Source organism: Mirounga leonina, unplaced genomic scaffold (genome assembly GCF_011800145.1).
Source record: "Mirounga leonina isolate KUSES-001 unplaced genomic scaffold, KU_Mleo_1.0 Mir_82, whole genome shotgun sequence".
In the NCBI taxonomy this organism is placed as follows: Eukaryota; Metazoa; Chordata; class Mammalia; order Carnivora; family Phocidae; genus Mirounga; species Mirounga leonina.
Window position 1 is genome coordinate 21666273 of NW_023270825.1, and position 13937 is coordinate 21680209.

General features: G+C 38.7%; 1 protein-coding gene and 1 long non-coding RNA gene across 7 annotated transcripts in view; one reads left to right on the forward strand and one right to left on the reverse strand.

Moving 5' to 3' along the window:
- The window catches only part of CEP128 (centrosomal protein 128), a 394017-nt gene extending 387927 nt beyond the window's left edge, over positions 1-6090 (forward strand). The window contains exon 29 of the mRNA XM_034993083.1: positions 4967-6090. Coding sequence (XP_034848974.1) covers positions 4967-5094 — 128 coding nt within the window. The 3' untranslated portion in view covers positions 5095-6090. The remainder of the gene's footprint in view (positions 1-4966) is intronic.
- LOC118002571 overlaps positions 1-13937 on the reverse strand; it is a 76249-nt gene that overhangs the window by 45904 nt on the left and 16408 nt on the right. For 4 of the 6 annotated variants that reach the window (XR_004677068.1, XR_004677065.1, XR_004677063.1 and 1 more), the window contains exons 4-7: positions 6978-7057; positions 4974-5066; positions 1391-1461; positions 954-1057 (exon numbers count right to left, since the gene is read on the reverse strand). This is a non-coding gene — a long non-coding RNA (uncharacterized LOC118002571). The remainder of the gene's footprint in view (positions 1-953; positions 1058-1390; positions 1462-4973; positions 5067-6977; positions 7058-13937) is intronic. The other 2 variants (XR_004677064.1, XR_004677067.1) reach the window with 2 other exon arrangements.

A 13937-nucleotide genomic window follows, 5' to 3' on the forward strand; every position in this document is an offset into this window, starting at 1 on the left:
TTTATATTTTACTGTTCCTCTTTTTGACAAGTCTGTTTTATGATTTTCCTCCATACCTACCTCCATGCTTCCAAGGATACTTTTAAAAATTTAATCATAGGTACCTTATTGTTAATCATTTTAAATGATTGAATTAAACTTATTTCTAGAGATCATAGTTATTCTTATTTACTTTTCTGATAAACCTTGAATTTTCTTTTTTTTTTTTTTTTAAGATTTTTATTTATTTATTAGGGAGAGAGAGAGAAAGCACAAGCAGAGGGAGTGGCAGGCAGAGGGAGAAGCAGGCTCCTCGCTGAGCAGGGAGCCCGATGTGGGACTCGATCCCAGGACCCTGGGATCATGACCTGAGCCAAAGGCAGACGTTTAACTGACTGAACCACCCAGGCGTTCCGGAACCTTGAATTTTCTATATGTTTTTTCATAATGTGGTATTTTAGAAGTGGATCAGGATCATCCTGAATAGTGCTCCATTTTTGTAGCACAAACAGTTTCAGCTTTTACAGAAATTATCCTGTAATTTTTCTTTAACCTTCTTTTAAACCTCCAAGATTAAGAAGGAGAAATGTCAAAACCAACAAAGAGAAAAATGAACCTACAGTAAATCGATCATACAGGGAACAGAATATGTCTTTTAAAATATCATTAATGTTCTCAGAGATAGAAAATATTACATCCATTAAAAATAAGAGCAAGGTGCTATGAAAAAGGAACACAGTATAAGAGGTCTCAGAAATGTAAAATATGAAAAACTAGAAAGGTGGAAGACAAAGTTGTGAAAACCACAAAGAAAATAGAAGAAAATAGAAGAAAAAGAATGGGACAATAGAAGAGAAAAGATATTTAGAAAATCTCTTCAATAGATTCAAGGAATAGTACCTGATTAGCGAGTCTTGAGAGGAGAGAACAAGAGCCAGGAGTGAGTAGGTTAGAAGGGCCCACCCAGCCCATACCTGTTGCATGGCTGTCATCCTGAGATTTTTCTTCACCCCCTCCTATGTTCATGCCCAGGTTTCTCAGAACGCATGCCTTCCTTTGTTCGTCTCAGTTCTTTCTTCTGTGGGAGCACATCAAAGAAAGGGAGGTAAATGCTTTCAGTCTTTGTATTTATGAAAATAGATTTCTTCCACCGCTCACACTTGACGAGACTTTGGCTGGCTATAAAAATCTAGGTTGAAAGTGACTTTCCTTCTGAAGTCATTACACTGTTCTCTTCCAAAATCTAATGTTGCTGTTGAAAAACCTTACGTCCTTTTGTTTTGACCTCCACTCCTTTGAAGTGATCTTCTCCACCACTACTAACACTCCAACCCCCAGCCCTGCGACATTTAAGGATCTTCTCTTGAACCCCAGTGAGTTTTGTGATGATTTGCCTCCCTGCAGGACTTACTTTATTCACTTTTCTAGCTATTGGATGGGTGGTCACTTTTAATCCGGACACTCATGTTTAGTTCTCTCAACCTTATGGAAGAAAGGAAAGATTCCATTAGGAAAATCTTTAGAAAATAAAGATGTCAGGTTATTTGATTCAGCTGAGCATTTAGAATATGGCAGATCTCATTGAGCTATTAGAAATAATTAAGGATAGTCACAGAGAAAGAGCAAATAAAAAGCAAAAATAAAAACATGGGTCAATTAATAACTCTAGGGGAAAAATGGGTAAGAAAAGAAATGTTGTCATAGTATACTTATTAGGTCTGTGTGAGCCATATTTACATAATATTATAAATACTCACTATTGACACAACTAGAAGTTCAAATGTAACTATACAAGGAGGATGGGGTGAGGGGAAGTGGATGGGTGTGAATACGTCTATAAATGATAAGTCAGAAAATAGCCATATAAGCTTCTCTTTCTTACAAAAATTGAAAGAAACACACACAAAAAAGCTGAAAGGGTTGATTGTGCTTGACTCTGGGGTGCAGGTTGGGGGACTGGACGAGATGGGGTAAGAGGCTGCTGCCTTTCTGTGTAGCCCTTTGATGCTATTTGATAGGTGTATGCACACTTTGGCTGAAAAGGCATCTTGTAAAAATAAAATGCTACTAACAACACCCCAGCTTTTATGTCTAACCAGCAAGTGTTTGATTTTCTCATTGCCTTCTGAATGGAACACGAAAGCTGGGGGTTGGAGTTTAGAGCAGTTTAGACCTATACAGAGACGTGAGGAGTACGTAACCATAGGTGCTGAGGCAGACGTGAGTTTATGAGCCCACAGAACAGGTTCCTTCTCACTCAGGTTGGGATCTGTACGGGACGAGGCCCTTTTGTCTGTGCCGTAGATGCGAAGGCATTCATTCTGCTGACTTAGGTGCCCTGTCAAACTGTGACCAAACGAAAGCGTAGAATCACTGACCATGGAAAAAACAAAGGAAATGGGAAAATACTGCATAATTTGTGGTCTCTGAAATGATCCAGCATTAATGAAAGTTTGTTTTAAGTTGTAATTTATGTCAGCTTTGTGTAGTTCAGGTCAATTCAAGAAAAGGTAGATTCCTTCTGCCAGGAAGAAGGGAAGAAATGTATAAATTTAAGTTTATATTACCATTGGAAATAGGAACACAGAAATCCATTATTTTAGAGCCATGATTACTACCAAATTTATCCTGGCTGGCTAGAAGTGATGGCCGTGATTCAGGACACTCTTTTAGAAGGCTTGGATTCCATTACCTTCAGCCTCTAGACAGTGGGGGCTTAGAAAGAGAGACTTATAATGCCAGCTTTTGAAACTGTCATTTTTACTTTTTATAAGTAGTGACTGACCACTAGTCTCCATGTATAGCTTCTTTTAGGCTAAAGGAACACAACTGTCAAGACAGGGCCCTCACTCTTGGGGCTGGGACCAGACTGGATTTGAGGGAGGGCTGTAGTAATCTGATGACTTCTCGAATCTCGAGTCCTTTGAGATTAAAATGCCAAATGTTTGTGGAGTTGGTATCCCTAAACTAAATTTTAAGAATAAATGCAGATTTCAAATTTTCTATAATTCTAAAACTGTTGTCAATAACGTTTATTAAAATAAACAAACCAAAAAAGAAAGGACTGTGATTTTTCAAGAGGTGGATGGGTGGGAAAGTTATCTTCAGATTATTGTAGGATTTGAATATGAATCTTACATATTAATTTAACTTGATATTCTTTAAAAAGCAAGTCAATGAAAGTTACTAAAAGGAACTTTCTTTTGCTTTCTTACCTCAGTTTACATTGCTATGAAAAGAAAAGTTACTGTTCTCAGTTTGTGTTCTGAAGTGCCTTTAGTGGGGGTTTAAGTCCCTCCGATGAAAAATTATTTCTCCACAGCAAGAACAGCACACTCTTTTCCATGTTGTACCTCAGGATCCACTGGCTAACTGAACTGCTTCATATGTAGTTTGTCCTCAGACTTGCAGAATAAAATGCCAAAGATTTATGACAATCAAAATGTAGGGTACTGATAAAGGCAAAAAAAAAAAAATTGTTTTCTTGTCCATTAAGGATTTATTTATTTTATGGAAGCACAACATTTGTCTCTCCATTTTTTATATTTTCAGTTCATGTGATAGTGACTTTTGTGTGTGTGATGATCTTTTCCCTGACCAGTTAGGTGTCGGATATTTTGAAATAACTGAGTTCTGATTATTTCGATTCACAAGGTACTCTGTAGATATTTTCTAGAAAGCAGCTAGAAAATCCCCAATTGCCTATCTCTTAAAAATCCCGTAAGTGTATTCACTTCTTCAAACAGTATTTACTAAGAGGTTATGCAGGAGGCTCTCTGGCCTCAGGGAGGATACAGTAAGTGAACAAGACAGAAAACGTCACCTCATCCCATAGAAGAAACAGGCAGTAAGCAAGTAAACAAATAATTTTAAATGGTGTTTGGTGCTATGACGGTAAAATGATAGAAAGTACCTGGACCAGACTACTTCAGTGATCAGGAGATTCCTTTCTGAGGAGGTTACAATTGAGCTGAAGCCTGAATGGCAAGAATCAGCTGAGTTAAAATTGGGTGGGAAGAGCTTTCCTGATAGAGCAGAGAAGAATCGGGTATGGTCTTCTAGAGAGATGGAGCTCTGAGTGAGGGGGGGAAAAGGGGATGCAGAGAGAGAGAGAGAGAGAGAGGGAGAGGAGAGGTAAAGTTCCACAGGAGCCTTTTCAGCCACAGTCAGATGTTTGGATTTTATTCGGAGTTTCCTGGGAGGCCATTGGAGGATTGGGGGGGAGGGGTTATGTGGGAAAGTGACATAATCGGATCTACCTTTTTGAAAGATAATTCTGGTTGTGGTGTGGAGAAGGGGACACAATGAAAATAGGAAAAGAGAAAATGGTGGCTTGGGCTGAGGTGATAGAAATGGAGATGGTATAGAGCTGGAGGCCTGGGGTCAATTTGGGAGGTAAAATCTTCAGAATTTACCCTTAAATGGGATGGGTGGAGCAGACAGGACAAAGGAAGGAGGGAACCAAAGTTTGAGAAACCGGGGCTGGGGGGGATGAGTGTGTCACTTTCTAAGATGGAGAAAGTAAGGGATGGGCAAGCATCAGAGATTAGATATCAGGCAGGTGGATTTCCCATAGGTAGTGGGACATGCCCATCCGGACCTCAAAGACAGGTAAGTGGTTGTAGAAAGACAGTAAACCTAGATTCCGGATCTAGTCTTAGTTTGTGTAACAAAGAAGATTCTGTAAAAAGAAGGCCCTGAAGATTTCTCCCTCCAACACTGTGTGTGTGCTTTGTATCATTGTATATTGACCAAACACACATCTCCTGCTCTGAGATACTCTTCATATCCCTCCCAAATTAAATCCTATGAATAGATGTTTTCCAAAATACAGTAAACGTACTGCGTTTATTCCTACATTGAAGGTCTGTTAGTCCATGTAAAGTTTACAGAAGACTAGGTTAGATACAGTGATTACTTGCAATTTTGTCAGCCTGGGGGTTCTGTTCATCTCGGTTTATTTTTGTCTTTTCTCTCACCTTGCCAGCACTTACCAAAAGAGCAGTTACTCCAGATTCACCTTCAATCAAGGAAGATGCCACAAGTTTACCAATGGATGGAACAAGTCCACCGTCTAAGAAAGAGGACTATGAAAGCAATAAAAGCAAAATGTAATTCGTTGCTTTACATGAGTGTTTTACAAATGACAGCGTATCTGTCCCTGTTGCAGTTTGGCCCAGATTATTGCGCAGGCATATCCGCAGCTTCTTCGCTTCAGCATTGCCAAACACTGACTGAAAGAACAATATATTTGGTCTTTGGGAATGGTAGAAGTTAAATCAATTCAGGTAATATCAGCTCACGAATGGCAACTTACACCAGCAGAGAAAGAGAGATACTTTTCACTTTGCATTTTCATTCTTCAGGTGTGGTCAGTCACATTTTTCCAAACAAAATTTGGATTTGTAATTGGGAGTTTTTTTTACAAATGACTGGCTAAAAAGGAGGGCAACGAGTTCCCCTTGAGGTAGAAGTTGCCAGCACTTTAGATTCAGGGAGTGTTTATATACATTGATTTTTTAAAAAAGCTTTCTCCCTAATTCTCACATGCTATAACATGTCATGGAGATATGCATATATAACATTAGACAGTCCACTTTATAAACGCTCAGGATTGTTACACCCATCATCTCAGCAGTCTGTTACTACATGCAGTATCTTAAAATTTTATTTCCAATCATCCATTTTTAATAGCAATAAAGAATTTACAAGTGATACCTGAATTGTAGAACACTGTAAAGAATTCATAGCACAATTTATTTATTTATCTTTTTGTGGCCAAATATCTCACTGCAGTCACTTCAGTCGTATTCTGGACCGTCTTTCAGTTTACTCTGACCAAATGCACAGTTGCCAAACTCCTGTGTCATGAGATTTGCTCTGCAAGAGTTCTCCATATAATCTGGCGCTATATACTTTCTGCATCTCAGCCTTCATCAACGTCAAAGTGTTTTTAAGAACTTCTGCTTTTTACATGCTAACCTACCAGTGGAGAAAGATTTCTGTTAAATGCTAACTAAGAATAAAGCATCCAGGAACTGAATCCCACTGGGCCATTAGGGAATGTTCTTCAGAGGGGACAAGGGCAATAAAGCAATACCTTCCTAATTACCTTTTGTGTTTGTTAACGTATACTTGCTTGTTAGATTTCTCACATGCTGTAAAGATGCTTCTATTTCCACAACCCCATGTTTTACTCGCTTACTATACTTGAATGTCCAGAAGAAACGGCACTCTTTGTCTCTGAACTTGAGTGCCAGTGCTCACTGCAGAAGACAGAGATCTTTGATCTCAAAAAATTACCTAACACAATCTACATAACCTCTGAGAGGACAGCCATGCATTTTATCATTTATCCATTACCGAAATCTTTTATTGAGTTCCTACTAGGAGCCAGTAGTTGTGCTAAGAAGGAAAACAGAGACACAAAACCAGCTGTGCATGACCCACAGTTTGTTTGGCATTAGGGATTCCATGGAAAAAGGAGTGATGTGTTCAGGCTAGCTGGAGAAATTCTGCATTAGACAACGTTAAACAGGTTTGGTTTGGTTTTGTCTAACCTCAGGACTTCAAGCTGTTAATGTGCTAATGAGCAATGTGGGGTTCAGTGGGAGTAACCCTTTTTGAAGGAGCGGTTCCCAGTCCCCGTACTTCTCAGAACCTCTGTCACACTGGAATAATATGGGGGTTAGTGAGAAATTAGGTCAGTATTTTCACTGATGCTTTAACCAACACTATACTATTTTATCTCCTTGGATCGAAATGACTAACTGGGGAGAAAATAAGGGAGAATAGTAACAGGTTTTATTTAAATCCTATGGATAAAAGTTAGTTAAATAGCTTTTCCCTTGATGTGTCAGGAGGAACTCCATGCAGTCCATTCTTTTCATTAGGAACTGATTTAAAACACTGTTCACACATCTGTGGCCATTAAAAAAAAAAAAAAATTACATCAGGCCAGTTAGGCCTGAAAGTTGAAGGTAACACAGATTATTTACCTGGCAAATCCTTGAAAACATATTAGCTGATGATTTTTATAACAGAATGGAGAGGGATCTCATGAAAGACCTTTTTGAATCTGGGAAAAAAAAAAAAAAAGGCATTATATCATATTATTGAAGGCCCTGTGCTACTGTTGGATGAATGAAGGTGTCTGACTTTAAATATGGAACACACAAGAACTTCAAAGGCAAAGTCAACTTTTTGTGAGAAACAATTTTGTCAAAATTCCTTGGCCCTCTGTTTATATGGAATTAAATCCAAGGACCTGTCTTTTCTGAGGATTTTTCCTATCTCTTGCAGTCACCGTAAGCTCAAGTTGGAAATCAAAAGGAATGCTAAGGAAACACTAATAGCTTGATTTGTACATTTCAAAGCCAGCAACTGTTTTTCCTTCACTCACCCCTTTGGCAGGATAACTCGTGATATCAGCCCCATTTGAGTTGTGGCTGGTCAGCCATATTGCTTATAGTAATGGGACATTGGAAGGTATTAACCTTATTCTTGCAGTGAGCCTGGTCCAAGACTTAATTTGAGGATTGACCTTTTTGGTATAATAATTTTGATTCTTCTGGCCATCTTTCTCCCTAAACACACTAAACTTCCACTGAAGTTACTGAAGGCCACAGAGGGGAGAAACACAGCTGGGAGAAATCTGGCTGGATGTTTTTCCCATTGGCTAACATTATTATTTCCTTGACTAGTGTCTGATTTAAAGGTTGGAAACCAGTTGGTTATATAACATCTTATGCATCCAGTTTCCCAGAATCGATTACCAGCTTTTCTTATTGTTATAATTTACATATTTGTACTAAGAAAAGAGATAAAATCTGTAGCTTAACAAAACAGTACATGTAAGACATTTGGATTTAAAGGTTATGTGGGTTAAAAGTGCCTACCTACCTAGCTAAGAAAACAAGCCTATTTTTTTTTCCATTTTTATCCCTTCGAGTAAGGTAAATGCATTTTCCATTTTGAGGCTCTGGTCAATGGTATATATAGTGTATTTAGAGTCACAGTAATTGTTATTTTTTCTGTAATCTATATTGAACCTTATAGTTAAATAGCAAATATTTTTTAAATGGGACCCAATTCTTACATATAATTAGGTGGTATATTTACTTAGCAAACCCTTTTTTAGAAGGATTTAGGAATCTCAAATTGTTCTTCTCAGGATTTGTACTATAAACCCAACTCCATATCCCTATAATAGCCAAGAATAGGAGTGATCATTGAGTAAATTATTCCTTTTCTGAGATTCTTACATCCCTCTCCTCAAACTATCCCAGTATTTCCTCTCAATTTAATTTTAAGAAGAAAGAAAGAAAATTTGTGATTTTCATGACCTTCAAATGAGGAAGCTGCCCTCACAAAGGCATCTGGTTTTCTTGGATCAAAACTAAACCATGAACCGTAAGCTGGAAAGTAAATTTGGGAAAGTTTGTATATAAAGGCATTTCATGCACCAAAGTATGATATAAAAATAGTTACATCTTTCAACTTTTAAGTTCTCAAATGTTTAGCAATAAAAACATCAGCTTATCCCTATTTGAGAAAAGAAATTTAAACCATGAAAGATTCCATTTAGTTCCATTTCCGTACAAAACACGACACATCTAATTTAAGGCTAGGAGAAATGCTTACATCTAGAAACAGAACTGTAGATTCCAAGCCCCCAAACAAATTTCAGAGAAGTCTCCCTTGCTTTTGATTAGTAACAAAGTAAACCAATTTTTCTGCTCTGGTGAGACCAGGCCAGACAGACCTTCAAGTTCTAACCTCATCTGCCCCCAGCTTAGCGTCTCCTGCTTTGTCCACACCTAGGCCCACATCCTCCCTAAATCCAAACCCCACTCAGGTCACTCATAGCATTCACTAGATCAGCCCCAACCACTGGCCTTTGAAGTCTAATAACTACGACCTACAGTGAGGGGGGCAGACTGTCAGAGGCTTGTAGCACTTGCCTGTCTTTCGGGGCCAGCCAATTGCAAAAGGATTTAAATGGCAAGTGTCTTTGGCTGCCCGTGGTGGAATATTTCTGTGGCTGGGTATCTTCTGTAACACAGTTTGACTCTGACATGGTACAAAGCCATGTGACAGTTGTGGATGAGAACTTGTTTCCTCGCTCTCTGCTGGAAAATACTGTATTTCTAAACTTAGCAGCAGGATAGTTCCCTTTCAGGAGGATAGTCAGAACAATATGTAATCCGATGACCTCCACCTTTCAAAAGGTAGAGTCTTGTACCAGTGAGCACAGAGGCGGGAACATGAAAAAAAAAAAATGCTACCATACTCAAAAAAGAGCCATACCACACTCCTCGCCTGTAATTCGAACAATAACATTATGTTTTAAGTCACACAGTTGCCATTCCAGAATGAATGCCCTGTCTTTCTCAGACTGGCAGATGCTGGACATTCGTGCCCAGACTGTCTTCTGTCATCACTCCATAGATCCCCACGACTTGACATCCTTTCATACATTATTCTTTAGTAAAGCATTTTGACTAGCATTATTTAAATTTTTTTAAAAAGTTAAATTTACCCTTAAATATTGGAGCTCTGTGTCAGCTGTATACTCGACGGGATATAAAAGATCAGAATACTGGCTTGAAGCAATATTTTTTAAACAAAATTAGTGGATATTAACCTACCAACAGTTCAGATGTTATAATTTAAAAGTAAGAAAAGATCTTAATTTGAGGGAAAGGAGGAATATATTATATGCTCATTAGTCACTAATGGACGGTCTCCTTTTATTCTGACTTAATATTTTCTTAAAAGGTTTTTTTTTTAAAAAAAAAAAAGGACAAGTCTAAATGTTACAGTATCAGGTTTTCTATCAAATTACAGTTTCCTTTTGTTTTTGCTTTTCTTACAAAGCCACCGGGAGTTCAAATGATTTTTAAAACACTTGGTCGACAAGGTGAAAATCTATACTTCGAGATAGTGCATCTCCCTTTGTTCTTGACATACTCTATTTCAATTGGAAATATTTCCTCCAGGTGTCTCTCTCTCTCTCTCTCTCATTCTCTCATTTCTTTCTCTGCGATTCATAGTAATTTCCTCAAGGATCTTTGTAAGCAGCTTTATATCCTTCACTTGGGCCAGCCTGTGGACCAGAGTCCTACCTGCTTGTCCTGTGCCTATGTTTCAAGACATCAGGATAAATGGCAACCATAGAGTTAGTGAGATGAGTAATTAATCGATTTTTTTTTTCCCTAGCGATATAGGCTGGTCTGTTCACAAGGGGTGAAATCCTCCCTTTGGTAAAACAAGATTGTTTCTCTTCACCCTTGTGTGATGATTCACAGCTATTTTTTAGAGCAGTATTTGTTTATATGTACTGCATCTATCAGGAGAACCTATTTATGTCACCTTTTTACCTGAAAGCCGAAACAGCAGTTCCCAAAATGTGTGTCACGTTGCACATAGGATTTAAACTCTACGTTTCTAATATATCCCCTCTACAAGGTGGTGCTTGTGTTTGTTTCTCCCCCAGCCCTTGAAGCCAAGCATTATCAGATCATACTGCATAACTCGTATTCAGTGTTATCCCCAGGGTAGTGGTAATGCTAGTTTAAATTTCGTTTGTCCATTATTGCTGAACACTTAGCTGGAGAAGGGAATGAAGGATGGCAGGAGTTCTGTAAAATGATATGAGCACAGAGGAGGCTGGGTTGCCTTCAACAACACACATTTTAAACTGTTGACTTGAAAGAAAAAAGAACTGCGGTAGCACTGCATCCTTTATCTGATGCCGGGTCCTGGAAAGCGGCGTGGCGAGAAGTGCCGTGAACTTGCACACTGTTGAGTCCTCTTTCTGATGCAAGTCACACTAATCTTTAACGTTCTTTGTGGACTGCTCCCTAGCAGTTTGGATCCAGGTGGAAAGGGGCCTCCTTTCAGATGCTTTTCAGTCTGAGTGCCCGGTGCTTGTCTGTCATTTTGGATTTCCATTTTATTTATGCTATCATTAAGCCCACTGTGAGTGAAGATACAGGCTTGATTGATGGCTTCGCATTTTGAAAACTTCCCATCATTCTGAACCTCAAGCTGTCAGTTACCAGAAGTCAGGCAGCCATGGCAGTAAAACCATCTGATATGGTGGCTTTGGGACGTTGGGCAGTTTAGAAGAAATTTGGATAAACCTAGGGAGTTTTGCCTTTTTTTTTTTTTTTATTCTGAGCTGAATAAAATAGATGCATCGGTTCTAACGAGGCACTTCCTGCCCAGAGTCACTGGGAGAGCAGCCTCCTCTCAACAGCTGCAAGCTTGAGAGACCTCATGCTGCTGGCCAAGGTTCATTCTGTGCTTTGACTAAGACCACAGCCAATAAAGCCAATGTGTACCGTGGAAAGAGTTTCCCATTTTTTCCATTGGAGAAGTCTTTTGTGAGGTTAGTTTGACTGTTGCAAAGTAACGGTGGTGGTCATTGCTCATTTTTTTATTTTAACTGCATGTAAACTTACTGATTAGATTCCATTGAGAACAAGTCCTAGTTTTCTGTAAGATCCGTATCCTTTTGTCCAGTATTCCTTAAACTCCCAGTTCTCAAAGTGCGGTTCCCAACCCAGCAGTGGCAGCAGCACGTGAGAGCTGGTTAACTACAGATTCTCAGGTCACCCCTAGACCTAGTGATTCAGAAACTCTGGGGGCAGGACCAGCAATGTGTTGTAACAAGTCTTGCAGGGGATTCTGATGAATGCTCAAGTTCAAGAGCCATGCCTTAAAGGTTCACTTGATTATAGCTGCCTTTGAGCTTTAGTTCCTATCCCCAAACAAAACAATGTGGTTTCTTTTGCACATGATATACAAGGGTACCCTTTTAAAATTTGGTTTCCAGTATTCTGTATTCTTCCAGGTGTCCAAGCTATGACTCCAGTCCTCTGGGTCACCCAGGTGGAGGGCTTAAAGCAGCTTCCAAAGATACTTGATTTACCTACCACTCGAGGTTACTTCCCCACCCGCTCTGCCGGGCTGACTTCTATTAACCAGAACTCTTCACCCATTTATCAGGATCATCACGGAGGCATCCAAGTAAATCAGGACCTATAGGTGTACACCTCTCTCTGGCTTGGAATGCAGAACAGGTATTTGATTATCAAAACGGTGTGAACTTCTTTAGGGTTGAGTTCTGAACCTGCTTTTCCTTCCTCCCATGTGCTCGGAAGCAGCCTGAATTGGGACATTGGCTCTGTGTTCTCATTTCACGTGCAGTTTCGTTTTGTTCTATCTATTCCAGTAGCGCATAGTCATCCAGGCTGTGTTTCAGAATAACATCTCCAGACTCTGACACTATCAGCTTAAGAAAGATTTTGGTTTGATGACCACTGAACAGTTAAGTCTCATCCACCTTTCCCTCATTGTCTCCAACTGCGATCAGGGATTTATTGCATCATTCCATCTCTTTGTCCTTGGAAGACTGATGATTAATGGCCATATATAATTTGTCTTGGCCTCTTATCTTACATGTTGTACCTCTCCCCCCATTATATGTGACTGATAATTTGAAATATTTGTTTGAAATTAAGTTGTTTCCACTTCTCATTTGTTTAGGAATGGACTAAATCGAAATCTACACAGAATTCTCCAATTCTAAAGTATCTTAACTAAATCTTTTCAAGAACTTCTCTCAGTTTCTGAACAATTAATTTAAATATTAGACTATGTCATAACATTAAAGTAAGTGTGTTTTTCTGGAAAGGTACTTATTTATTGAGCAACTACAGTAATGTAATAGACTCCATTCAGAGCCTTTGCTAAGCCCCCACCCCAGCCAATTGCAGCCCGTTACAGCAATTGATGTACAATTCTTACATAAATAGCAATATCAAGTAAATTGAGCAAACAGCTTAACCCTTCAAACTGTGTTTAAAATAACCCCAGTTGTTTTATGGTTTGGGATTTGTACCAACTAGTTATATAAATAATTTAAAAACAAAAAAAGCCTACGTAAGTATACAAATGCTGTTTATTACACCTTTTGTGATCTGCTTTAGAAAAATTTTCCACTGTTGAACAGGGACTATGCCAACCACATACTTACATTCATAAGTTACTTCGCACTGGTGGCCTTCCACCCAAGAAATTATTTCCATTAATTCAAATGTCTATCCAAAAGTCTTCTCTATGTATCACCAGTCTTAATCTTGTAATTTTTAAGAATTTAAATATAATTTCTTTATTTGATGCACTGATAAATTTTATTAGCTGAATGTATATGTTTAAATATACAAATACTTCATAATTCCTAGTTACCAATTATAATAGTTAATAATACACCATTTGAAATTGATGACAACTAAACCTACATACTAACCCAGACTTGCATATGCTGAACTTTCATTACCCATCAACATTTTGCTATTTATTGCTCTTCTCAGAAAAGGGAATGAAATTGAACTTTTAAAAAGTAGGTAAAAAGTTATATGTATTTAGATGATATCAAATAATACAGGCAGACAGCCAAGACCCTTACATTATCCTCAATCTCTTTTGAGTGTAAGCACTAAAGGTGAAGGGTCAGTTTGGACAGAGCCATACAACCCCAAAATGATCCTTCTTGTTTTAATATTTTGCTTTTGGGCAACCTTTACTTTCCAGAAACAAGGATCTTATGTATATGTAGAAATTTACCATTTGTTGGGCGCTACATGAAGATGAGATCAGATTCTCAAAACCGTTACCGAAGATGGGCTGAGCTTCTCGTAGACTGATCTCATGTGAGAACAATCCCGTTCTGGCTCCAGAGATCCAGATGTCCAACTGAACAGCTGCCATGCTCTGTCTGCAGTAACCCCGAGATCACTGCTTTTGAGTTGTGACCATATGTGTTACGCGTTTCTTATCCTGACGCCCATGATTGAGGTCAGATGTTCTCTACCCTTAATTTTACTCTTTGGGACTCTTTATATTTCTCAGTGGGATGTACAGTCGCAGACACTGGTACCACTGAGCAG